Source organism: Rhipicephalus microplus, chromosome X, assembly GCF_043290135.1.
Source record: "Rhipicephalus microplus isolate Deutch F79 chromosome X, USDA_Rmic, whole genome shotgun sequence".
NCBI classification, from domain to species: domain Eukaryota; kingdom Metazoa; phylum Arthropoda; class Arachnida; order Ixodida; family Ixodidae; genus Rhipicephalus; species Rhipicephalus microplus.
Genome location: NC_134710.1, coordinates 64,039,555 through 64,067,414, shown reverse-complemented (window position 1 = coordinate 64,067,414; position 27,860 = coordinate 64,039,555). Strand labels below are relative to the sequence as shown.

Genomic DNA, 27,860 nt, shown 5'->3' with positions numbered 1-27,860 from the left:
CATCTGTGGGAAGGACAGCATTGAAAGTCGGGCAGTCATCGTCGGTAGACTCGGCTGACACCTCCTCGATGCCATCGTCAGCTACTGCTGCATGCTCGGGCCTCAGAAAACCGCTGTGCCGAAAACAGTTGGCGATGACTTGCGGCGGAGTGTTTTTCCACACGTGGGCGATGATGTGCACTGCGCCGAGTAAGTCCACTTGATACAACTTTCCAGCTACTGAGCATAGCATCATTCGCTCTAGCAGGTGCTTGCGGTACTTCGACTCCACGTAGTGAATGATACCCTGGTCCATCGGCTGAAGAGGAGACGTAGTGTTGGGTGGCAAAAAAACTACTTTGATGCTCTTCAGTTCGACTGTACAGTTATGGGCACTGCAGTTGTCAACAACCATAATTATCTTGCAGTCCTTCGACGTGAAGTGCCGGTCAAACTGCTGCAGCCAGCCGCGAAAAATGTCCGATGTCATCCATGCCTTCCTGTTCGCTGTGTACTCGACAAGAAGGCTTTTGACGTTCTTAAAACAACGTGGCTTAAGCGCCTTCCCGACGACAAGTAGTGGCAAGCGCTCCGTGCCAGTCATATTGGCGGCAAGAAGCACAGTTATCCTTTGCTTGCACTTCTTGCCACCAATGCACGCGTCCCCTTTGAAAGTCACCGTCTTGTCGGGCAGAGCTCTGAAAAATAGAGCAGTTTCATCTGCATTGAACACACCACATGGTTCATATGCGGCGATGTGCTCCAGCAGCTTCACATTTCTCCACTCGGTGGGCACGCTTTCGTCAACACTGGCCTTTTCGCCGCACACACTTCTGAAGACAAGTTCGTGTCTCTCTCGAAACCTCGCAAACCACCCTTCTAACGCTTTGAACGATTCAATGTTCATCATTGCAGCGTACTTCTCACCTTGCGCCATGATGAGAGGTCCGCTCAAAGGCAGATGCGCGTTGCGACAGTCAGTAATCCACCGGAGCAAAGCTTCTTCGAGCTGGGGATGAGCTGCGGTTCGCAACTGCTTTCTAGAGGCATGAAACTTCTCGCTTTCGAAGGCTTGTCGAAACTGTTGTTCATTTTTCACGTACGTTCCCAACGTGCTCCGCTTCACGTTGTACTTGGTCATAACCTGCTGTCGTGATTCGCCGTTGTTCAGTGCTTCCAAAATTTCTACTTTAGTCGCCAAGTTCTTCGCGTCGTAGTTCTGCCGCTTTTTCGGCGATACCATCAGTGTAGCGCACGATGGTGGTGGCATGCAAATACGGTCACAATGGAAGAAAAAGAGGACTCCGCAAGAAGAGATGGTTCCGACACGATAACACAAGGGAAAATGGCGTCAGAGGCGCCGAGTGGAGAAGAAAGAAGACGCCGACGTTTGGTGACGCTACGATCGCCCCCACTAGTTGATGATGATGGCGATGCTACTCAGGTTTCAGTTTCCCTCCAGTGGTGCTAGCGCTGCTTTATCACACTTTTGTGTAGCAGCAGCCGTCAGCATTTGTCCGAATTAAGCGGTGCGGAGCCGAATTACGAGGATTGATTGATTGATATGTGGGGTTTAACGTCCCAAAACCACCATATGATTATGAGAGACGCCGTAGTGAAGGGCTCCGGAAATTTTGACCACCTGGGGTTCTTTGACGTGCACCCAAATCTGAGCACACGGGCCTACAACATTTCCGCCTCCATCGGAAATGCAGCCGCCGCAGCCGGGATTTGAACCCGCGACCTGCGGGTCAGCAACCGAGTACCTTACCCACTAGACCACCGCGGCGGGGCGAATTCCGACGAAATAAGGAAGGTTTGGTCCCATAAATTAACATGCACTTTGGCCAGGGCCAATAGAGCCGTCCGAATTATCCGAATTAATGGGTGTCGAATTAACGAGCTTTTACTGTATGTGGGATTCAACATCCCAAAACCACCATATGATTATGAAAGATTCCGTAGCGGAGGGCTCCGTAAATTTCGAACACCTGGGGTTCTTTAATGTGCACCCAAATCTGAGGTCTTCGAAATTTTGTTGCAGAAGGCTTTTAATCCTTTTATCTAAGCATTTTTCATAAGGTTGACTGAAATTCCAATGCTTTAGCTTCCATTCAACTGTGATGCCCCCCCCCCCCCCCCCCCCCACAATCTTGCATTTTACCTGAGCTCCATGTGATTGAGTACTGAACAAGATAACCCTCCCTCCTCTACAACAAACAAAACTCCAATACAAGGCCTGTACAGTCAGAGTCACACTTGCCTAGAGTGGTTGAACGCGTGGCTGGAGGTCCGTACCTGCTTAAATTATAGCACAAAAACATTGCACACAGTATGACAATTTCTGGCATTATTACGGCTTCGTTCTCAGTATATTTTTTGCATGAAACGGCGGCTGACTGGCCCCTCTAGAAAAAAGAATTCTGACTATACTTCTCCCACCCCCCACTCACTCCTGCCAACTTTAGTTAATTTATTGACGTGTTGTCACTCGTCCAGTTTGACAGACACCAGTATCTCGAAAATTCCTCCTTCTCCCAACTCTTTCATTTGCACTTTCTCTTCCCCTCTCATCCATTTATATCTCTGGGGGAGAGTGAGCAAAGTGCACAGATGCATAATAAGGAAGGCAGTTTCTGCCTTTAAAGGGACACTGAAGACAACTATAAAGTCGACGTTGATTGTTGAAACAGCCGTTCAGAAACCTCGTAGTATTACTTTTGTGAGAAGGAAAAGCTTATTTTGAAATAAAACCACATTTTAGTGGCCCGCATCGGGTTAGCGCACTTTAAGTTACCCACCTCAAGAAGTGGTTCGACTCGCATGACGGTTGCTGTGCACAACGTTGCCCGGCTTTACTATGCTGTTGCCGACACTAGTAGGCAACATGAAAGCAGCGAGAGCCACAGCAACAACAACCGCCATTGATCAATTTCCTGACGACGTCGGTATCATTCTGAGAATGTCCTACTGGGGCACATGTATTCTTGTGCATTTACCTTAATTTCTCGATAAGAAGCTGTTGATAATATTGTCGTTTTAGATGTCATACATTGAGCTTTCACTGTGATGTAAATTGTTATTTGACTTTAGTGTCTCTTTAAAAAGACTAAATATAATAACTATTGGGGTTTTACGTTCAAATAACACGATGTGATTATGAGAGACGCCATAGTGGATTGATTTGATTGATGTGTGGGGTTTAACAGCCCAAAACCACCATATAATTATAACAGACACCATAATGGAGGACTGTGGAAATTTTGACCACCAGGGGTTATTTAACATGCACCCAAATCTGAGCACACGGGCGTACAGAATTGTCGCCTCCATTAAAAATGCAGCCGCCGCAGCAGAGATTCGATCCCGCGACCTGCGGGTCAGCAGCTGAGCACCTTAGCCACTTGAGCACGGGAAGGTTTTTGAATGTGCACGTAAATTTAAGCACACGGGGCTCTGGTATTTTGCCTCCATGGAAATGCAGCTGTGGTGGGCAAAACTCGATCCTGCGACCTTTGGGTCAGCTGTTGAGCATCATAAGCACAAGACCACCACGATGAATCTCGAAGAACACGAGACCATCGGTTGAAACATTGGCTCCAGTAACACTTCTTGTTTTCATAGATTTTACATTGCTCAAAAAACACATGGCAATCAAAGACACTTATGACCACTGTAGACTCTCACCCCATATCTTCGCCATTGGGAGCTCATCATAAAGCAGCAGGCAATTGATACTAGTTGACAACAGCAACCGTTGCAGAGAAATGGCAGATTCTTTGTCAGCTGTGCACACTACCACTTTTCGACCCAGGCTGCCTTCCACAATTCCTGTTAAACAAAAGAAAAAGAAAATGTAAGAACAGATATAAAAATTAAAGCATTTTAAGCAAAGCATTGGAAGAAAATTTTAGTTAAAAGGGCCCTGTGGCACTTTTGCGACAGTTTTATTTAGCACTGGAACACGTATAGCAATGATTTCGGAGAAGAATGCACCAAGAATGATGGAAATTGGTGCACAAAAGTGAAGTTATGAGTCCTCAAAGTTTAAAACTCGAGGAGACGATGAGTAACGTTACTTTTTTGCATTTCTCTCACCTGCTAACGTCAAAGACTGCTTCCAGTCACAGGGCGCGTCTCATAAAGACATACCAGAAAGCCACCTGGTGGTGGTGTTCACATAATACCTTGCTACTGCTCTTTTCCCCAGCGTCTTTAGAATTGTTACGACGAACCACATGCGTCGTCTAGCAGACGCTCCCACGGTCGCACTGTATAAGATACGTAAATACGCTTTGGGCGCGGTCATTTTTCAGCTTGCACGCAAGATGCGTTAGATGTAAACACCAGCGTCCATAGCATGTGACATTTTCGGCTTGCTGAAAACGCGGCATGCGTATCTACCTTTAGTTGCTGGCGTACCGTAGCCTCGTTTGCAGACCAAGTGTCGTGTTCATTGTTCTGAATATACATCGTTTACAAACAGTAATGATTTTTTTTTGACAGTACAAGGGTTTTTGCTGCTTTTAGCATTCACTCGTATGGCCTAGCTACTGCTGTATAGACATTGCACGCTACTTGTCGCGTCAAACAATCAAAAGCAAACAGTCCTTGTCATCACGTCATATGATGCCACTTCCCATAACAAACAAAGCCGATGTGTGTCGCCGTAGTCCGAAATCAAGGTTGTTCGCCCCGTGAATTAAAATGATAACAGAGTCGATTTCGGCGTTGCCGCTTGCACAACAATATCGATGCATTCCACAGCACCAGAAAATCGATAAAAAATGTACGCTCAAATTCTGTCGCACGGACCCTTTAAATGTCGGCATAACAAAATTGGTAAAATTGGCAATTGAATTTGTTATCGTAAAGTTTCACTATACAGCCGAACCCCTTTATAAGAGACAATGATATAAGGGACAAAGGGTATAAGAAACACCAGCGTGCCAACAGTAAAATACAGGTTGAGAAGAAAATGCATACGAGGTACCCTGCTTATAAGAGACACCTCATTTAAAAGACAAGAATTGCTGCCCAGCAATTCTTGTCTCCTATAAAGGGGTTTAACTGCATAAAAAACCAAAGCTGGACCAGGTGCAGTGATGTGATTGACCAAAGAAATTCTGCCGCAGCTTTTGGAACAGCTAAAATATCCTTTTGGTGCAGCCTCACAACTGTTTGGAGCACTTACTTGCCGCTCATTTTCGAATGCATGTATCTATGCCAGAGCAGTTGCAACACATTTCAAATGAAATCCATTTATGCCCCATTCATGCATGTGCATCTGCAGTACTCCTAAACATGAAATGATTGATTAATTAATATGTCAGGTTGAACGTCTTAAAACCACCATATGATTATGAGAGATGCCATAGTGGAGGACTTTGCAAATTTCGACCACCTCGGACACTTTAACGTGCACCCAAATCTGAGCACACAGGCCTACAGCATTTTCACCTCCATCCAAAATGCAGCTGCTGCAGCTGGGATTCGATCTTCCGAGCGACTTGCGAGTCAGCAGCCGAACACCTTAGCCACTAGACCAACATGGCGGGGCTCCTAAATATGAAATTACCTTTTCACTTTAAATTTACTTGGCATTTGTAAATGACTTCGGTTTTCCTTGACGCTTTAGTTACAACACTGAATGCACAAGCTGTCCATATTTCACATGCACTAGTGGTACCAAGCATGAAGAAAGTGCGAACTGGGCACCCTTCTAAATTTCTCTTTATTTCATCTTCTTTTTTTCCTATCATTATACCAATTTATTTTTAGTCTTCTCATACTTCCTTGCTTCCTCTTTTTTTTTCTATTTTTTGTGTGCTCTCATTTCCATTTATACGCAGTTTTTGCCTGAGTTACTCAAGAGGTGACAGCATACAATAGCTTGGGCTTTTGAAGTGCTCCATACTTAATACCATCATCAAGGCGCCCAAACAACAAGAAAAAGATGACTTCCCCTTCGCACGAGCACATGCTCATTATATTACAGATGGCTATGCTACACTTGGTCCTGCCTGTGTTATGTGAAGTGATGATGGCATACAAAAGCCCAGGCCCCACAAGTAATCAACACTTAAAACAAAAGGTGTGATCACGTTGGTGCTTTTAGTACAACCGTAGCCTTCACTTGTGTGGAGAAGTGTCTGCCGTCGTGTTTCATGTACAGAATCCTTAAGGTCCTAGCAGATGAGTGGTTAATAGTGAATGAGGTTTAATAACTGGCCCTTTCTTCCTGTTATTTCATGGGTGCTCAACAAAATCTATGGTGAAGAGGGAGTTCGTGTTTACATTTGACAAGCTGATTAACATGTACAGTGACAGAGGTTGAGAGGCCCAGTCGAGATACTGAAATGAAGGGACGCCATGCTTTCTCAGCACAGTAACAGCCACTGAATAGCACATGGTATTGTTGATAAAGTCTGCCCATTGTGTGGCGCTGAAACATAGAAGCCCTGCATAAAATATTCTGGAAGCAAATTAGTTACAAAAAAAAAAGAATAAACGGATGCTTCTACTTGCACGAACTGAATCACTGTATTTTAAGTACAGTCAGTCGAATAAGACTCGTCCAAGAATAACTAGGTCATCTGCTTTTCTCAGACTGTAACAACAGTTCGAAACAATTTCATTGAACTAGTACATAATGCTATTTAAGACGATGGCGTTCCAGACACTGTGATCAGACTCAACTCCGTCTTTAAGGTATAAGGCAAAAAAACTTGTTTATTTAACTGCGTTCGGAAGTGCTCTGCTGTCACTTGAGCGGCCCCGCGTCCCTTGCTCGCGCTCTTCTTCTTTCTCGTTTCCTTGTCCCAGCCCAGAACGTGAAAAATAATCAACATTCCTGGCCGCGCAAAGTTAAACACATAGTTCAAGTGGGTACAGTCTTTGTATCGGCCTGATCGTAAGGTGGCCGCCTTGCAACTTGATCTTGCAAGAACAAATGAGACCGTCTGCACTGCGGTACACTTCCGTGACCCTTGCAAGCTTCCATAGCTGGCGTGGCGTGTTGTCCGCATGCACGAGAATGATGTCCCCTTGCTTCAATGCTGTAGTTGATTTCGTGTCGGCAAAGTGTGCAGATCGTAATTGGAACAGGTATTCTTTTTACCAACACTTCCAAAAACTTTCAACCAGCAGCTCTCTGTAGTTGTGTCTGCACATGGCGTCTGCTCGTTTGGAATAACTGTTGACTTCGTCAGCGGTCACATACGGTATGGAAGTCAATCTTCGTCTAAGGAGAAGTTCGGCTGGCGTCAAAGTGCAAGGTTCTCCTGCATCTGTCTCGATGTAAGTCAGAGGCCTGGAGCTTACGACTGCTTCGACCTCCGCCAGCACTGTCGATATTTCTTCGTAGTTCAGACGAGCTTTGCCGATAATTTTTCGCAGCTGAAGCTTCACTGATCGTACAAGGCGCTCCCACCATCCACCCAACCAAGGACCATTTGGTGCTATAAACTTCCACGAAATGCCATTGGTGCTGAGCTGACCAGCGACGTCCTCTTCAGAGAACATTCAGTGTAGCCGCTTTATATCTGCCGATGTCTTGTGAAAGCTTAATGCGTTGTCAGAATAGATCACCCTAGGTAATGCTCTCCGAGCTGCAAATCATCGTAGGCACAGCAATGTCATTTCCGAGACAAGCTTGAGATGCACGGCTCTAGATACAGCGCACGTAAAAAGTGCAACGTAGCACTTCGTGTCCCCTTTCTTCGTGCGTGCATACAGAGGGCCCGCGAAGTCGACCCCTGCAACTTTGAACGGGTTCGTTGGTGTCACTCGACGACTAGTTAACGGAGCAGTCTCAGCAGTTCCTGGATCCGCACTGAAACCAAAGAGCGAGCTCGACAAATCTTTTTACCAAAGAGCGAGCTCGACAAATCCAGTAGCATTCCCGAAGCTGCGTAAGTGTATCTCTAACTCCTCCAAGTAAGACTTGAAGATGGGCTCTGTTTGCCAAAAGTGTCGAAAAGTGGTGGCTTGACGGCATTATGATTGGGTGCTTGACATCTTGTGTGGAATGCATGAGGTATAACCGTCCTCCAACCCGAAAAATTCCATCTTTGTCTATGTAAGGACGTAGTTCAGCGATCCGAGATGTAGACTCTACTGGTTGGCCGTTGGTCAAAGCGGTGAGTTCTTCAAAAAAGCCTTGCTCTTGTGTATATCTTATTCAATACTGTTCAGCGTTCAGGATTTCTGTTGCCACAAGATGTCCCGTATGATCCGTCCTTTTTCTGCATCGCTCAATAAATCTGAAAACCCATGCAGTGACTCTGAGTAGGTGCTGAAGCCTGCTGTACCGTTGAATATCAATTATCGGAACTGAGAAGCGTGTCATTAGTGCGACGTGGACTGTTGTAACTTCACCTTGGGTGGCTTCCGCTATGTCTAGTTCACTGAACTGTAGGGGCCATTCAGACATCGGTTTAGTTAGCCACTCGGGACCATACCACCATTTTGAGCTGCACAGCAGTCTTTCAAGCGTCGCGCCACGTGTGAGTAGGTCAGCCGGGTTGTCCGTTCCAGGACAGTATCTCCACTTTGATGGATCTGTAGTGCACCTAATTTCATTGACTCTGTTGGCTACGAACTGTTTCCACTTTTTGACGTCACCTTTTATCCTTGACAACACAATGGCGGAATCTGTCCACATCGTGTAGTCAACTTGAACATTCCTCAAAGCGCTTTTCATGTATGCCAACATTCTTGAGCCGATTAAGGCAGCTAGTAGCTCCAATCGCGGCAGCATTATCTCCTTAATGGGTGCTACACGGGATTTCGCAATCAACAGTATCGGCTTCTCAGGACTTGATACGACGTATATCGCTGTTCCGTATGCCGCTGGACTGGCATCGCAGAAAACATGTACTTGAAGCACATTGGGCTTCCTTGCTCCGCCGCCCAGATAGTGAAGAACGACGACGTCTTGCAGTTGCGGCAGCTGGATGACCCAATCATTCCATTCCTTTTGCAGGTCATTGGGTAGTACTTCATCCCAGCCAATTCTTCGTATCCACAGTCTCTGAAACAATATTCGTATGGCAATAGTATATAATCCTACAAATCCCAAAGGGTCAAATATTCGTGATGCTGACTGCAAGACAAATAGTTTTGTACCCGTCTGTGCTGTCAAAAACGGGAGTAGATTCTCAACCGAAAAGTTGAATTCATCCTTTGCAGGATTCCAAACCAAACCCAGGACCTTGACCGACGTTTCGTGAAGAACGACCATCTCATTACTAGTAGATTCCACTTGATTTTCAAGCGTGCGCATCAAATTTGCTGAATTTGTTGTACATTTTCGCAATGTCATGCCGGCCGATTTCATTATTGTGCGCGCTTCTTGGCATAGTTTAGCGGCTTCCTCTTCTGTGTCGGCACCAGTGACTAAGTCATCCACGTAAAACGACTCGGCAGGAGTTTGCGCTGTTTGTGCCATGACAGCCGGTGCTCTTTTTACGTGGTAGAGAATAGTAGCTGTGAGCAAAAATGGGCTACATGTAGCTCCAAAAGGCACTCGTGTCATCCTCCACTCTTGCAGCTTGCCCTTGGATAAATCTCCTTCTGCAAACCAGAGAAAGCGGAAAGAGTCTCTGTCGTCCTCCCGAATCGCAATCTGAAGGAGTGCCTTTTCTATGTCCGCGATAACTGCCACCGGGTGCGTTCTGAAGCGTAGCAGAATTTGCACGAGGTCTTGGTATAAGTTGTCACCCTTTTCAAGGCAGTCATTAAGGGATTGTATTCTTTGGCACGTGACGAAGCGTCAAACACCACTCTCATTTTCGTCGTCAGTGCTTGTTCACGCATGACTTCTTTGTGCGGCATGTAATACAAATTCGTCACCTCTGCAGGTACGTCACTGACTACTTTGGCATGTCCTGCCCTCAAGTACTCCCTTATGGTATGGTCATACGTTTCGAGCAGTCCTTTTCTGGAGTCAAGACGGTTGACAAGCTTGTCCAGTCGAGTAACGGCTACTTGCCTGTTGCTTGCAAGCTCGAAATTATCCTTCCAAGGGAGCGTCACTTCATATCTTCCGTTTATAAAGCTAATCGTTTGCTCAAAATGCCTCATGGTGTTGCTCATTTCAAGTGGCTTGTTTATCGTGTCCGTAATTCCTATGTTTTCAAGTTCCCAAAATGAGCGCGAAATCTCGTCGGAATCAGTAGCTTGGGCTTTTAGCACACACACCATCATTTGTGAAGTAGTTGGTCGGGACACCAAGTGCGATGTGCTTCCCTGGAAGGTACATCCAAGCTTGGAGTTCAGTGCGATCAATAATTCGTAGCCTTCGCACCGTGAAACTTCGCCGGTCAACACTTTCCACATCTGATCGGACCCGATAAGTACGCTGATGCCACTCTTAGTTATGATAGATGGATGTTGGAGCTCATCGGCAACATCGTTTCCCAGCTTCTTGAAAGACGCAACGAAGGCTACGTCCATTGCAGTCTCTGCGATGTCTTGGCAGATGCTTGGGATCTCTATTGCAGTTGAGACTATTTCAGCGTCGCAAAACTGGCTTCGCAGTGGTAGTTCTACTATGCGACGCCTCCTTGCCTCTAGGTCCGATGTATTTGCGAAAGTATTGAAGGCTATTCAAGTTGCTCCCACACTTTTCAGCTTGAGGTGCTTGGACAGACCTTCAGTTACGAAAGTCCTCTGACTGCCACCATCAAAAACGCCTCGTATGTAGCGGCAGGTGTCATCATTCATGGCCCATGCTCTGAAAGTCTGAAGAAAAACGCAAGTGGTAGAGCCTTCCTTGATGGGTCTTCTTCCAAGTGATGCGCAGACTGTCGTAGGTTTTTCGTAGTTCTTGTTAGCATAGTCTGACTTCCGCGAACACCTATCGGGATCGCACATGCTTGTAGCGTGTCGAGCTTGGCATCTGGAGCAGGAAATCCTCTTTTTGCAGTCCCGTGCCCGATGTCCTTTGGTGGTGCAGCGGAAACACCTTTTGTCGTTGGAAAGCAGTTCCTTCGTATGCGTCAGGGACAAGTCAGCTGTGCAGGCTTCCAATCCGTGATGGCTGGACGAGCAGAATACGCAGTTGTCCTTTTTTTCTCGTACCGAGTTGCTGTGAAGCACAGATGACGTCAGTTTCCCACGCCGAGAGAACGTCGACTGACTGGCCACGGGGAGTGTTCCATGTTCTCGTCCTTTGGCATCCTTAAAATCACTCTTCTCCAGGCTTTCCAGCTCGATACACAGGAAGTTGAGCACACAGTCCAGTCCCACGGGTGTAGCTTCAGCTCTGGAGTCATATGCCAACTGGACGGCACATGATCGATGATACTGCACGACTATATACTGATGATACTGCACGACAGAGCACGCAATAGGATGTCGCAGAGCATTGACGAGAATGACGACTTGTGCACACCCAAAGTCTCTAAGCCTCGGATATTCACGAGAACTTGGTCGTACAAGCTGTGTAGCGCTTTCGTGTCAGTCGATGAACGGACAGGGTTTAACATCCGTAGCTTGGCATAATATTTTTGCTCCAGGCGCGTCTTGTCCCCAAATCGCTTCTGTAGCATTTTGATGGCGTCACTGTAGCAACTTTCTGTCGTCGATGGCCCGCAATTACTGATGCAGCGTCTCCATTAAGATACAGTCGCAGGTAATGAAACTTCCCTGTGGCAGTGATGCGATTGTTACTATGAACAATTTGGTAAAATTGTTCCCGAAATTCGGTACACTTGCATGGGTCTCCAAAAAAAGGAGCTATTGTCAGTTTAGGTAATTTAACTCCAGTTCCGTCTGACGGTGCTGCGACTGTCTGGGCAACTGTTTCTTGAGTTCCGGTCGATGTCCTTAGCATGCGGTCTTTCTTGCTGAGAATCTCTGCGAGAATGCACGTAGCACTGTCCTCATATATTGTAAGACAGCGTTATACTCGACTTCGAACTCCTCGTCAGGTATTTGCGGCTCAATCTTGTTGTTCAGGTTTTTATAAGCTCTTCGTTATTAGCCTTCAGCCTCTCATATAAGGAGTTGAGCTGGTTATAGGAGGCAGAGTCGTTAGCGAGGAGCTCACTTGCCTCGTTTATAATCCTCGTGTTCTGTGCTCCCCGCAACGTCCACATCGACTTCAGTCGCTCCATGTCGCTGCAGTTGACTGGCAGCCGTCCGTAGGGTCCTGGTTTTCTATCCCGGTTCTTCGGCATCAATATTAAAGACGATGGCATTCCAGACACTGCAATCAGACTCAACTCCGTCTTTAAGGTATAAGGCAAAAACACTTGTTTATTTAACTGTGTTCGGAAGTGCTCTGCTGTCACTTGAGCGTCCCCGCGTCTCTCGCTCGCGCTCTTCGTCTTTCTCGTTTCCTTGTCCCAGCCCAAAACGTGAAAAATAATCAACAATGCTATCTCACAGCAACTAAAGCAGTAAGGGCGAGCTGAAATCGTTTGGAAGGCTTGTGCCCGACAACTAACTATGTACCGTATAATGCGGAATATAGGTCGAGGCGGAATATAGGTCGACCCCCTTACCTTGACCAGCAAAAAAAAAAAAGAAAAACGCGGAATCGTTCACTGCTTCACTTTAGTCAGTCCTCACAGTCCTCCGAGCTGTCGGAGCTCTCCGACGACGACGACTGCTTGTCACTAGCCGCCTCCCACAGCATGTCGTCCTCGGTGCCGTCGAGAGCGTTGCTGATGCAGCACTTCTTGAATGCGCGCACCACCATCTCTTCAGGCAGAGACCTCCATGCCTCGGAGACCCAACCACAAACTGTCGCGAGAGGTGGCCTGCGCAGCCGGCCTGTCGGGGTCCGCGGGTTGTCGCCAGCCATCCATTCGGTGTACAGCGCACGCACACGGTCTTTAAAAGGTTTATTGAGGACGACGTCCAACGGTTGAAGTGTTGATGTCATTCCTCCCGGAATGACGACAAGATCCGTCCTTCCGTCGCGAAGGCTCTCCTTCACCGATGCTGTCAAATGCCCGCGAAATGCATCCAACACGAGCATGTTCCGGCGCTGCAGGAGGGCTCCGGGCCGCCGGTTCCACACTGTGCGGATCCATTCGCGCATTAGGGCCTCGTCCATATACCCCTTCTCGTTGACGCGGACGACGACATCCCGCGGGAAGGCCTCCTTCGGCATCGTCTTCCGCTTGAAGATTATGAAGGGGGGCAACTTTCTGCCGTCGGCCGTGCAGCAAAGCATAACGGTGAAGCGCGAATGCTCGCTACCGGTCGACAAAAGCCTCACCTCTTTTGCCCCGCGTTCACAAACAGTCGTGGACGACGGCATGTCAAACCACACCGGCGTTTCGTCGGCGTTGCCGATCTGGCCTAGCATGTAGCCATGCTGCCGCCGGAGGTTGTTCACATAGAGTTGAAACTCTATCAATTTGTCCTCGTACATCTCCGGCAGCTTCTGGCATATCGACGTGCGCCGTCGAAGCGCAAATCCTTTGCGTCGCATAAAGCGACGGACCCAATAAATGGATCCCTTGAAGTCTTTCTTTGACAGGCCGGCTTCACGGGCGAGCTCGACGGCTTTTGAGCGAATGAGCTCCGCATTCACGGGAAGGGATTTGGCACGGTACTCGCGGACGAAATCCGCCACTTTGTCCTCGAGTTCCGGGTGCACAGCTCGGCGACCGCGAAACGACGTCTTCCTCGCGTTACACACTGACAGTTTGGATTTTTGGTTGCGCCAGTATCTGACGCTTTTCTCGGACACTCCAAACTGCCGCTGTGCCGCCATGTTGCCATTCACTTCCGCGAATTCTATAACTTTTCTTTTAAACGCGGCGGTGAACTGGCGCCGCGTCCCGGTATTCATAGCTGGTCGCAGAGTAAAAGTCGCCACTCTCTACGAACACGAAATGAACAAGAAAAGAAAAATGGCGTCGGCAGAGGCGTCGGCCCATGGAGGCGATGTCGATGCTGATGCCCAAAAAACATGCGACACTCCCTGTTGCCAGACGATCACTTTGTTTATGCCAAGGGCCGGTATATAGGTCGAGGGGTGACTTTTTAGCGAAATTTTTTGGAAAAAATCTCGACCTATATTCCGCACTATACGGTACTTGAACTACATAGCACTTTCCTGTCTGCTGCAATAACCATCCAAAACTGTAAAAGTAACATGAAATTCGAGCGGCTGTCATATTCTTTCTCACCGAAAGACGCAAAAACGACATCTTGGTGCATGCTTGGTGCAAATAATTAAATTTTTGCCAAAATGTAGCCGGATGTAGCAAGTTTCACCTGTTGATTCAGTTTGGCACAATTGGCGCAGCTATCGCATGACCGCAAATGTTGCTGCCGCCTGTAAGCAACCAGCATGTGATTGCTGGCAAGTGGATTGAGCCAGGGTCACGTTTGTCACCACTCTCACCCTTGACTACGCGATGCCAGCCTGGCTCACATACATCGCACATGCGGGCACGTCTGCATGCCGCTGCACGCGCAGCTTCACATATTGGTCATATATAAAGGGTCAGTAAATGACCCTGTAAACCAAAATTTTTGATGGCGAAATAACCATGCACTTGTACAATGTAAGCATACTGCAGCAAAAATTTTGTGAATGAATGCTGTAATAAGGAAGTTAAAGGGCATAGAGCAGCCTGCTTCGCCTGGTTATTGTTTCTCGCTTGACATTTCCACCCTTCTCAACAGTGATGAGGGGTAGGTGTAACCCCTCGTCCCGACTACGTCCACTTCAGCGATGTAACATGACGCCAGCGATTACGTCATCGGTGAGCATCCAACAAGCTAGCAGGGTTTCCCCTATGTGTTGCTCATGTTAGAGTAATGCGGTTAAAAAGCACAGCACGAGGGGTGTGAGCATCGGTGGAATAAACAAATATGCGAAAGCACAATCACCCTTGCTAGGGCAATGTTGCAAGATGCCTCTCAATCTCTGACGCTTTTGTTCTAGCCAAAACCCCAATAGATGATGTGACACGCTGTGGCGGAGGTCTCCACAATTTTCAACCGACAGCGGTTTTATTACACGCATTCACATCTAAGTACACTGGCCTCCAGCTTTTTGCTTTTGTCCAAATACAACTGTCACAGCTACGATGAATACTGTTACTTTGATGGCCCCCAGCTGAGCACAGTAACCCTTGCATTGCCGTGGCGGCCTTACTGAAAACTGATTACTACGAGCTGAATTACAACATATGCTATTCATATGTTGCAATTATGTTGTATGTCACAATATTTTAACAGTGGTGAATTGAGCCAACATGTTACGCTGCTGTAGCACTAAAGAGGGGCAGCATGGATGACAAAGACACCCAGAGCAATCTCTTGAAATGTCAAGTCATTATTTTTTTTAGCACTTTCGGTTCATGAACACACTTCTGAAGCAAATGAGCATGACCATAGTGTTTCTCCATATTAAGAGTTGACACTGTATCCTACAGAAATTAGATTACAATGACAAAAACGCCAGGCCTGCGCAGTAGGCGCAACACATTCACAGCGAAAGCTAGAAGAGTGGCCTTTGAGAACCTTTTCAAAACACTCATTGGGTAACTACTGCAAGCACACTTGTTGGGTACCCACTAGAGCATTAATAACAAACTTTTGGGTAGTAGGCCGGCATTTGCTATGCTATTTTTTATCATTATTCTGAGAAGCGTGGTATCTGCTAAACACTTGCAAGGAATTTTGTGCCAATTGTCCATGCAGTGGCTGAGGACATTGACAAACTATGGCTGAAGTGGGTATGCGCCACAGTTAATAGAGGAACAAGAACAAGCTTTTGTGATGGTTTGGAGCATTGGACGGCCCACTAGTTACGCTATTCGCGTTGTGCGACAACTGGTTGTTCTTTCCCTGTTGTAAAACGTTTTATAAGACGCATTAACGCGATTGCTTTCTCGACATAGGCCAACCTAAGGCAAGTTTGACAACAAGTCATAAGCATCTGTGTAGCTCAGAGGTAAAATACTGGGCTGGCACCCAGCGGACCCGGGTTCGAGCCCCACTGTGCCATTGGTGCTAGGTCATGCCTGCCTAAGGCAAGTTTGACAACAAGTTATAAGCACCGGCGTAAGTCAGTGGTAGAATACTGGGCTGGAATGCAGCGGACCTGGGTTTAAGCCCCACTGTGTCATTGGTGCAAGGTTTTCTCATTTCGCGCGATGTGGTTACAAACACCAGCGGCGGCAGTGGACAACAACTGTGTGTGACCCGAAAAGTGATCTCATAACAGCTTTCGCTGTTAAAGAAATAAATGAAAGTTTTAGGGTTCGCTTTCTTTTTATTAGACACAATATTCATTATAACTAACAGTGATGCTAAGGAAACTATAGGGACGTTTAGTAGTTATTGCAATGTATACGGGAAGATGGATTCCTTTTTACATTGCAGGTGCCACAAAAATTTTCTACATGGCAGCGAGGGGGTGGGGTTTAACGAAAACTGTGTGTTGAACCATATGATCCCTCACACCAGCCGAAATTTCAATTTATTGCCTTGGGTCTTCCTATGCAGTCACAGTGAAACTGTATTATACTAGAGTAACAGAAAACAACTTCATTATGTCGAGGTCCAAATGAATGGTGTCTTATGAAAATGGCATCATAAAAAGTTGAACACTTCAATATACCGTGAAATCTCGGTAGAATGAACCCCACATTAACGAACCTTTCATATTAACGAACTTTTAAAAAATCCCACACCAACTGCTAATAGTTTCAATGTAAAACTATTTCACTACTACATACTTCAGAATACCGAACTTTTCAGAATAATGAGCGTTAATTTAGTTGTGCATTATATTAACAACACCTCAGTACTACGAACTCATGTTCTGAAATTCGTCGCGACCACCGGAGTGGTACGCAAGCAGACGACAAAGCGAGCGGACGCCTTGATTCTCAGAAGTGTGGCAGCTTGGGCTAGTTGGTACGACATGACGATAGTTATAGTGCGAGAACAGAACGATGACAAAGAAGCAAGAAGGATATGAGCGCTCCCCTCCGCACTGTCGAGCGTCTTATGAGAAGCCAATAGTTATAGAGCGAGAACAGAACGATGACAAAGAAGCAAGAAGGACATGAGCGCTCTTTGTCGTCGTTCTGTTCTCACGCTATAACTATCGTCATGTCATACCAACTAGCCCAAACTGCCATACTTCTGAGAATCAAGGCGTCTGCTCGCTTTGTCGTCTGCTTGCGTACCACTCTGGTGGTCGCGACGGATTTCAGAACACGAGTTCGTAGTACTGAGGTGTTGTTAATATAATGCAGAACTAAATTAACGCTCATTATTCCAAAAAGTTCGGTATTCTGAAGTACGTAGTAGTGAAATAGGTGAAAAAAAAAAAAAAGAGCGCTCTTCCTTCTTGTCTCTTTGTCGTTGGTCTGTTCTCGCTCTATAACTATAGGCTTCTCAGAAGACGCGCGGCAGTGCCGAGGAAAAAAAAAAAACGAAAGGGTGACCTTTTTTCTTTCTTTTTATTGAAGCGCCGACGCTGCAGGTTCACAACCGCAGAGGCGAGGGCAACACGGGAGGGCAAGGTCAGCGAGGCAGAGGGCAGAGTGGGAGTCGTCGCAGGAGGCATAGGCGCGGAAAACCCGAGACAGCGAGGGAGCAGAAAACGAAACACGAGGAATTTTCTATTTTAGCACTTTTTTTCTTCGGAAGAGCCGATGACAGCTGCGACGCTTCGGGTTTTTCTTTTTTTTTTGTCACTTCTACATGTGCTCTAGGACTTGGAGGCCTTGTTTTTCAGTCTTGTTCATCTCTTTTTGTTGATTGTTTATCGTGTCCGCAAAGCTAGTTGACGCTCGCGCTGTGGTGCTACTACGAATGAGTTCGGCGCTGCTGGCGACAAAAAAGCGGAATTAGTTTTCGCTAAGCGAGAAAGTGGATATTCTTCGGCAACTGGAAGGCAAAAAGCAGGCTGTTGTGACCAAAGAAACGAATCACACCACAGGAATGTGGACGAGCTGGGGCCCTTCGCACTGCTAAGTTTGTGCTGCGTGTTAAAAAAAAAACTGACTTCTTAAAAGTAAACGTGCATTTTCTGGTGTTCACTTGTGCATTAATTTTTTTCTCATTAAAAACGAGTTCAAGGACCCACCGTTGTAAAGATAAGTAGTTCTGGTCTGTGGAAAATAAGTATTTATGATTAATTTATGGGTTTTCGCTATAACGACCTTTCAAAATAACGAACGAATTGCCGCGGCCCCTTGAAGTTTGTTATACCGAGATTTCACTGTATAGAGAATTAACTTGTACTGAAGTTTAATATACCAACGTTTAACTGCATCTAAATCAGAAGGCAGTACTTACTGAGCAGTGTCTCTTGTCGACTGTTGGGGTGAACATAACTGGCCACTGTTGGAACCTGTGCATAGATGGCAGCTTCAAAGAATGAGGTAAACACGATGAGAGGATTTTGGCTCAAGGATGTCATCCGTATAAACCAGTTCAAGCCACTAGACCACATTGTGGAGCAAACTATAATTTGGCCACGTAGCATTCCTGGCTTGCGTCGTTTCAAGCACTGCCGAAACTCATTCATCACCGAAGTAACCTGCATAAGTGAGAGGGGGGAACTGTATGTGATACAAGCATAAACAAGTATTCTTTCTCACTTGCGTGAGTACTCAATAGTCCAGCCACAATTCAATTTAACCTGAAAACATTTACAGTGCAAAGAGGGTTTTTAAACATCTTCACTTCAGTGAACCTGTTGTCGCTAGTACCCAGTTAACTCTTTGCATTAGACCAAAACCCCTGAAAGCATGCTTGCCGGAGTCAACAGAAGCCCACAAATTGTGCAGTGATGAATATGGAGCATTGTTACAGTTTGAACCTCTCACAAAAACAGCTTTAAGGGGCCCTGCAACACTTTTTGAGCATGTTCAGAAAACACTGCTGATCGGTAGTAGAGGCTCCCAAGAACAGGCGAGCCAAATACTATATGTAGTGCGTTGCCCGACCCAGCATATACCAGAACTTCTCTAAGCCAGCTAGAAATCACTTTTTCTTTTCTCTATAAATGATGCCCTCCTTATATCTAAATTACTGCGCCCACGTCATAAGTGGTTAGCTGATTAGAGCATCGCAAGCTGGATAGTTGCCATGGCTCCGTTGGGATGACACCCCGTGCCCCGTGTTGAAAAACAAACAAACAAACAAATAAAAACACTCAAGGTCATGGCAAGAGTTGACAAAAGGACTCTTTGCCCCATTGTCACCCCCCCCCCCCCCCCCCGAGTAGCTTTCAGCATATTTGTTGGCACAAAAGCAGAGGGAAAGCACTTGAAACATGCGAGAAATTTTGCAACTTCACTTGTACTTGAAGATTGCAAAAAATTTTAAATGGGGAGCATCTCTTGCTCAGGTCTATGTCCCGCCGCTGATGTCCGCACTCACACTACGCATGCGCAACTCTCCTCTTTCACTCTCTCCAACAGCTGCACTACTCCCTCCACTTCTTTCCTATTACCTGCTTGAAGTTATCCTGCGTTCTCGCTTCTGCTTTCATGGTACATGCGTTACTCTCCACTTCTTGTCTCCTCTCCTTCAGGTGTGAATAGAGAGCGGGTGCCCATGCGTGCCTCCCCCTCTCTTACGCTCAGCCTCTCTCTCTTGCTTTGCAAAGCCGACGCGGGCAGCGCCTACTAGCCTACCCTCGCTCCCCCTCCCGTTCTCCCTCCCTCCCTCTCTCATCTAGGCATCCCTCCACGCTGCATTTACACCATCACTGCGCATGTGTGCCCCCTCCTCTCCTACACTCCCACTAACTCGCCTCGCAACACTGCAGGCAACGTCTCCTAGCAAGTTTCTTGATTGAAAACACAGACTGCTCGCGCTGCACAATTGTTCACTGGCCCCCCTGTATATATAGGCAGCGGATCTTGACCTCCAAGGTAGTGTGGGTGGGAGATTTCGTATGTGCGTTTTTGAACAATAAAAATTCGTAGCATGCGCGTTAACTAAAAGCGGACTGCGGGTCTGTGTGTCCAATTAGAGTTTTCTGTCTCTCAGTGACCATTACCAGCGATTGGCATGTTCCAGTAGGAAACACCTGTCCATCACTGCGTGCTTTGCACCTCCGTAGTTTACTCTCCTGTACAACGCCGCTGCCAGTGTAAACGTTAGCGTCCCCTGCTTCGCATCTACACATGGTTCACTTTAGCGAGAGGTGGTGTTATTTTTTCGTGGCATGTGATTTATGAAGCGTCATGTGCCGATAGTGAAACTATTCCATTAACTGACAAAATGTTGCAGCGTCTTTCAAATAGTCCACACACATACGACAGCCTTGTTTACTCCAAAACAGTAATGCAACATAGTTTGCCACAGAAACAAGGAAAAATTAAAGTGCTCACACGATCAGTGATCCTTTCCTGTTGAGAGGATCTTGACAAGCAACAACAACTTGTCAAGATCCCCTCAATAGGAAAAGACTAATAGTGGATCAGTTAAAAAGAACAAAGCAACAAGTACCTCCACAGCAAACTTGTCCAGCAGCCGTTCACCATCATCCAAGACCACATGGCAGCACCGACGCAAGTTAACGATGAGACGACCATAATTGGTCAGAAAGCGCAGGAAACAGAGGGGAGTCGTTACTAAGACATCACAGCCATTGACCACCTCTACCTATATAAAAATAAGAAAAAAAGATTATTGTATATTAACAACCTTTGAAGTTGGCCCCGCATCTGCATGTTTCACTGCAAATGTCGTCGACGACGACAGCGCTGCGTGTGGAGAGAGTCAACAAAACGTTTATTTGATGTTCTGCGCGAAAAAATGGGTGAATTGTATTCTGGAAACGTTGCATTAGAGAGTCTCAATCTGTGCAGCGTAGGTGAATGAAGGCAAACGAGCGCCATCTGGCAGTTATCTTCGAAAACGAAGGAAGAGAGAAAGATGCGTGCCTGTCTCAGAAGCAATAAGGAGTAGCTAAGCGACGGGCAGGTGCCACCACCGTGTCGTCTTAGCAAAGCGTTGGAAACATTTGCCTTTTTGAGCAAGCGTGATAAATGCTATGGCCCTTGGAATTGCTTGTGTGTGCCTTCTTTAGTATAAAGGCACACATACAAAAAATCGACGTGTTGTTATGGTGCCTCAGATATGGGCAATAATTGCTTTTTAATTGACAATCGCACAAGTAAGAACGCTGAAACTTGAGCAATACTGGTGGGCACTGAGAACGGGGTTGGCTGTTTGAGGTACCCTTTGATGCCTTCAGAAAAATCGTTACTGCGGACAGACAAATGTACAGACAGACAGAAAGACAGACCAAAATTTTGGCGTCGAAGGTCCCCAAGAAAGACTATCATCCTTAAAAAAGAGTCTTCGAAACTGGGAGGGGGGGGAAGGGAAATAACTTTTTTTCAGTGCTATTTCTCGGTTGTGCTCTGACTGATGCACATTTTCTCTTATTTCCATGTGTTCCAGTGCTGGAATGCTGAATGTAGCTCAAAGAGTAGAACAATAATATTATCCTTGTTGCACTTCCTGACATCTGCAAAACCTAATAACATTTATTTTCAAAATAGAGCCACACTCTGTTAATATTTGACATCAGAACATAAAAATGCATGATCGCTGAAACTTTCACAATTCCAATATAAAAAATGAAGCCCTTTATACCTAATAACCTCTCAGTCCTTCTAAGAGGAATAACTGGCATTTACCTCTTTTCCTTTTACCGCTCCTCCAGGATACAAGGCACATATTTTGGGACCTCTTTTTTCATGGACAAGTTGTTCGGCCTGGTGATATATGCGGAGAGCTCCTTCCCACGTAGATGCTAAAACCACCATTAGAGGCTGAGGAGGAATAAGACAAAGAAAACAAGCTCATTTTCACCAGTTATTGATGGTTGATAGATGGCAAGTGCCATTCATGAAAAACACCACATCTTCAACAACATTAGTTAAATAAATATAAACACTGGGCTTGCAAAGTAAGTATTCACGGCAATGTGGTTTCAAGAGCACAAGCAATATGAACACTTGAAAAATGTGAGCCTCGCAATCACCGAGGTGAACAGTCATTCATCGTTGGGGGCTGCACAATAAGGGGTATGTGTATACATGGGGTTCTATGGAAAGGTAAACAGGAGCCAAAAATCTCCAAATTGTAAACTATCATGCACTTTACATGGTCAGTCAAACAACTAACCATAAAGTCGCATCACCTTTTCCGTCTCCGTGACCCTGATTCGGGGCATTTCTTTGAGCAAATGCATTTAATCCTGAAGCAAATATTTTTTTTTACCTTCAACTTGAATTTTTTTGTGTGGAAGGCACTACTTTACTTAAACTCAACAAAATGGCGCTTCATGTCGAGCATCTTCAACGCATGGCGGGCTTGAAAATGGTGTTTCCCAGAGACTTTAACCTTTTGGTTTTGACGACATGTATATAAAATTTTCCATAGCTAATTTTTACCCAGAATGGTCTCCAATATAGTAGTTGTGATCAATTTTCTGCGTGTTTTAAACTGCAGTTAACAGCGGTAAAAACTAAGTGGATTAATTTTAATTAGGCATATTTTATTTGTAAAAATAAATTATGCCAGTTTTACTATTAATTAAAAATGTTTTTTTACACTTCCTTGTATGCTGAAGACCAAAATAAAAAAGTCTGAAATTGATTGATCTAAATTTGCCCTTTAGACCCGAGGAGGATATAAATAAATAAATAAACGCAGCCAATCCAACAGCGAAAAGAAAACACCATTAGACTGTTTCAAAACCTTTTCAGAGCCCCTCTACAGGAGTTCCACATGAGTAGCTCAAGGACAAATGATATTATTACAATCTCAACTTCACAAAGATATTTTGCAAATGGCTCCAAAGCATTGTCCTTTGGGCAATCAGGCGATTGCCCAAAGTGGTTCAAAGATGAAAGTGGTTCAAAGATGCCAGCAGTACTCACTCCAACGCCTGCAGGCAGTTTCTCGTAGTCAATTTCAGACATCAGTCTTGAAACGAGTGGGATCAGGTATGCAAGTGTCTTGCCCGAGTTTCGTGGTCCCACAGCAACAATGTCTCTGCCAGACATCACTGCGGGCCACACTACTGTCTGAATGCATGTTGGATCCTGAAACCCCTCGGAGCGCAACCGCTGTTAAAAGAGAAAATAAAACACATTCAGAATGCTTTTTTTTTTATTCAAGAAGAGTTAGGAAAATTAAACCCAATACTATCCAGAAAAATTTCACTTGGTAACAGTGTATAGCAAAGGAACTAACCCTAATGACTATTTATAACATGCATGGCATCCAATTGATAACACGAATACAGTTTATCTCGGATACAGCAAACTCGGATATATCGAATTATTGGCTATATCAAACAGTTGAGAAATCCCTTTGAATTTCCCATGCAAAAGTATGGGACCGGTGCACCCATATACCGAACGCTGCGTCGTGCCAAAGCCCAGAAAGTGCATTTTTTCTAGCAAATATTGATCAATTTTTGGCTGCACTCCAAGAAGTTCTGATCCCTTTTCGCACGCAGGTGACAAAAAGGCAGTGTTATTCCATTGCACTGATCTGGTTTGTTCCACGGCGCTTGAGAGGTTTGATTCGCCATCTTCAGCACTTAACATGTGGGTGTAATTTAAATAAAAAAGACAGATCCCTGAGGACACAAAAATGAGAATACGAAGTGGTTCGGCAATCTCGTTGCAATGTTCGCATTTTCTTCCTTATTTGTTAGCCCACAATGGCATGCGATGGGCATGCAAGCCTGAAAAGCATGGTCTTTGAGATGTGTAATCTTGTGACGTATTTTTAGTGTTTTTGATTTTAAAATGCACGTCTTGGAGGCTACACTTTTTCTTGTTTTTCATATCATAACAGCTAAAAGCAGTGGCTGCCAGCTACAAAGCAACAAGTGGCATCAATAGTGCCAACATGTCGTTCTTGATAAATCCTCATTCGGAAGTTGAACACAACACTGAACTGCACGTAGTGATAAAAATCACGACTGGCGCTTAGAGCGACCTCAAGCAAAGCACTGTCGTATCCGGGTCAGATGAAGACTTCGGGTACGTCGTGGCAGCTGACAACGGCGTGCTGTGCCTCGGTGAATTCAGCGACTTATCAGCGTTTCCGGGCACCATCTCGAACAGTGAGCAACTTCATTGAGGCCGAGATATGGCTGTCATTTCCGTTGCCGCGGAAGTGTACTCGTGCGGTTATGAATATGCCACTGCCTTCGCTAACGCCGCTAACCAACCTTCTGCTGCGCTACAAAGTTTGGATCGGTGTTCTGCATCAACCAATGCTGTTGTGGCCGAAGGAGCTGAATTCACTTATTTGAAAAGCTTCAATGATATTCAGAACGATTTGAACTTGGTGCACAAGAAGCAAGAGAAGTTTACGGACTATTTTCATGTGAAATAAAGTAAAGTAACTTGCAGTTTGTACTTTGTTTATTCATTATAGTGCGAGCGAATCATTATGTTAGCGCTTGTAATGATTTCCAAGGCCCGAAATGCACATATTTCGTGTTTCAAATTATCGATATATCAAACTATTTCATGATCCCCTTCGAGTTCGATATATCAGGGATCGATTGTAACACGAATGACATGATGCCAATGACACGAAGCAACGGTGGTCAGTTTTGTAACCTGTTTACTCTAGAATGTACATGCGTGCATTGCAGACATGCGGTAGTGAAAGGCATGATTTGTCTCAAAGTTAAACATTTGCAGCATATAAAGCTCCTCACCAAACGTTGCACATGACAGATTCTCACAGTGTGTGAGATCTACTGAATTTTTTCCTTTTTTTTATGGAGGTCAGGAGATTATTTTAAATTAAGCAAATTCTTTTTACAGTGAAAGCTGTTAACAATCACAATGGCAGTAGAGTAGTTGCTTGCCGCCGTTGCCAGGGTTCGTAACCACAATTACGGGAAATAAAAAAAATGAAACAAGAAAAAACTTCTAGGAAGGTTGGCTACTCTTACTGACTGTCATCATGAAAAAAGCATGAGAACCTCTAACAGTGGGTAAGATTCGATGCCCGTAACCTCGCTTTGAAAGATCAAGCTGTGCCATCAACATGGGTGACGGATACCATTGGTGGTGCGAGTCAATTTTTAACACGAAAGTTTTTTATGCTGGGGTCCACCATAGCTCTGCTGACGTAGTTTTGTCAAGGAAGTGACGTTGAAAAATATGTACTAAGAGATTGCAAAAAAAAAAAAAAAATAGCCTTGTATTTGCATGTTTCACTGCAAATGTTGTCGAAAGACGATAGTCTTGCGTCTGGAGAGAGTGAACAAAACGTTTATCTGATGTTCTGCACAAGATAATCGGTGAATCAGTATTCTGGAGGTGCTGTGTTAGAGTGCCTCGATGCGTGCAGCAGAGGCGAACAAGCGCATTAGGGCATGTGAGACATGAGCGCTATCTGCTAGTTATCTTCGAAAACGAAGAATGGCGTGCACGCTGTCTCTCAGGCGACAAGGTGTAGAACGCAAAGCAATGGGTAGGTGCCACCACAGTGTCGCCTTAGCAAAACGTCGGAAACACTTGCCTTTTGGTGCATAGTGTTGCATTGTCAGCGCAGCACTTCAGCGTGATAAATGCTACGGTCCTTTGAGTTACTTCTGTATGCATTCTCTAGTATAAAAAGACACACCACAGAATATTGACCTGTTGTTATTGTGTCTCAGATATATGCAATAATTGCTTTTTAATTGATGATCGCTAAAGTATGAACTCTGAAACTTGAGCAATATTGATGGGCGCTGCGGATGGGGTTGCATTTTGGCTATTTTCATGAGGTAGATCAACTTCATGAGGTCGATCATCGAAAGTTCGATGGCAGGCTGGGGCGTGCGTTGTACGAGTTCAGTTGGTATTGCCGGTAGTCTACGCTTCTGGGGCTCTTAAGTGTTGGCATAGACTGCACTTGAGTTTCGCTGACGTAGTGGTAGCCCGTTCGTTATATTCCACAGCCCGGTCAAGCTCTGCCTCCGCTTCCATGGTTGATAGCAGAGGGACGATGTCAGAGTTGGTCGCTCTCAAGTTGGTGTGCAGTTGATTGAGGCGTTCATTGAGGATGCAAAGCTCCTCTTCTGTAACCCTGTCTTGAGTGAGTGTTGCTTCTGCCTCAATGATAATGCATGTTAACTCTTGGATTTACGCTTTAGCTTGAAAGCTCCCATGTCACACCTTTGCGTTGGGCAGCTGTAGGTCTGTACGTTGAACTCGTAAGTGGAAGGCGATTACCTCGGGGCCATCGATGTTCGCTGTTCCGATGGGTTTCGGCACCACTTAAGGGGGGAGGCTACCCTGGAGACCGAACTTTTTTATTTTTTAGGATATCTGGATGAAACTTTCAGGGGTTGTTCACTACAATAAAACTAGCACAACTGCTAAGTTTCACGAAGCTGTGTTTCTTAGTTCCAGAGTTATTGAGGTTTGACTGGGTGCTTCACATGGGTGCCTGAGGAAGAGTCGTGAGAAATCCCAGGACATAGTAGAAAGCTGAAATTCATTGTGGTCATTCCTTGATAGCTATCCCAGGGCGCTACAAAGCCGTTTTTTTTAATTCCCCCCCCCCCCCCCAAAATTTTCACGCAACTTTGAATTTGATGTAACCAGTAATGACCAGATTCAACAAAAATTAATTGTTTATTATAAATTAACAGCACCAATTTTCAAAAAAAAGGAGCTTGTTACGCCCTTGCAAGTCATTCAAAAACAGAATAAAAAAAACGGCACACAAATCTGATGAACGGTTTTCGAGTTCTTGCTTTCCTCAGCACCACAACTAGCAAAAAAATCCGTTCTGAGAAAACAGGCCGAGAAAGTTCAAAACGCGTGTTTTCTTCAAAAAGCTCCAGCACAGTAGCTAGAAGTGTCCTGGCGCACTCTTTTCTTCTTTTGCCTGGCCTCCATCTTCTCTTGGTGTCCTTTAGAATTCTTTTTTAGGCGTAAAGCGTCTTTTTCACAAGCTCGCTGGATGGCCAGATGACCTGGTTGAAGTCCAATGGAGTCCGATATCACTTGGGTTGCTTTGCAGCAGCCGGCATTGTAGCGCAGCACTGCTTCATGCAATGCTGTTTCTACCGCGATCAAGGATGAGTGTTGTTCCTTCGGCATCAGAGACCACAGAATGGAGTGGAATGATTCTGATGCATTTTGCGTCTTCGCTCCCAGGCAGCGCTGAAGAAGCGACTTTTGTGACAGTCTTTCGTAGATGGGCAGCATAGCTGCAGCGACATATTCCGGTAGACTGTGTTTATGTTTTGGCTGTGGCTCACGCTTTGCCTCTGCAGCTCTATGGCGGCACCACGATTGAGTCGATGTGACGTGGTGATATGTTGCCATCACTGCACGCTGCATGGCTGTTAGGTCAGTTGAATTGTTTCTCAGGGCCCAACCATAATATCCTGTGAGCTTTTCAATGAGGGCTTTAGTCAGCTTCCCCTTCCCACTCAGTGGCTTATCACTTTTCTGCACAATGTTTCGAAGAGCACTTCCAATCATTTTCTGGACATGGTTCAGACATTCATCTTTTACAATTGGCACTAGCCCGTACACATTCTCTTCTGTGAGGGCAGCGAAGGTACGGCTGTCTCCGTCGGACACAAGAGTGGTGTACCGCACGCCATGCTTGGATACAGACCGCCCAAAGAGAGTCAAGCCTGCCTCCACTTCCATGCTTCCCGATTTTGCGTCTGTGTTTTTCTGGCAAATGTGGTGCTTCTGCCAGCTTTCGTATGCTGCATCTCCAGGTTTGGGCCCTGTTTGGCATCCAAGGCAGTGGTTTGAAAGAACTACAGCATCCAAGATGAGACCTGTAAAGAAGTCAATTACTGATCCCACTCCGATGTGTGATGTGTGACCCCGCTTATGCCATGTGCCATCGTACACTATGGTGATGTC

The 27,860-nt window shown here is 45.7% G+C and overlaps 1 protein-coding gene across 2 annotated transcripts in view; it reads right to left on the bottom strand.

Moving 5' to 3' along the window:
• Window positions 1-27,860, bottom strand: part of LOC119176121 (uncharacterized) — a 283,463-nt gene that overhangs the window by 139,818 nt on the left and 115,785 nt on the right. For both annotated transcript variants that reach the window (XM_037427262.2, XM_075876986.1), the window contains exons 14-18: window positions 22,884-23,072; window positions 21,636-21,770; window positions 20,437-20,592; window positions 18,271-18,514; window positions 3,667-3,810 (exon numbers count right to left, since the gene is read on the bottom strand). In XM_037427262.2, coding sequence (XP_037283159.2) covers window positions 3,667-3,810; window positions 18,271-18,514; window positions 20,437-20,592; window positions 21,636-21,770; window positions 22,884-23,072 — 868 coding nt within the window. The remainder of the gene's footprint in view (window positions 1-3,666; window positions 3,811-18,270; window positions 18,515-20,436; window positions 20,593-21,635; window positions 21,771-22,883; window positions 23,073-27,860) is intronic.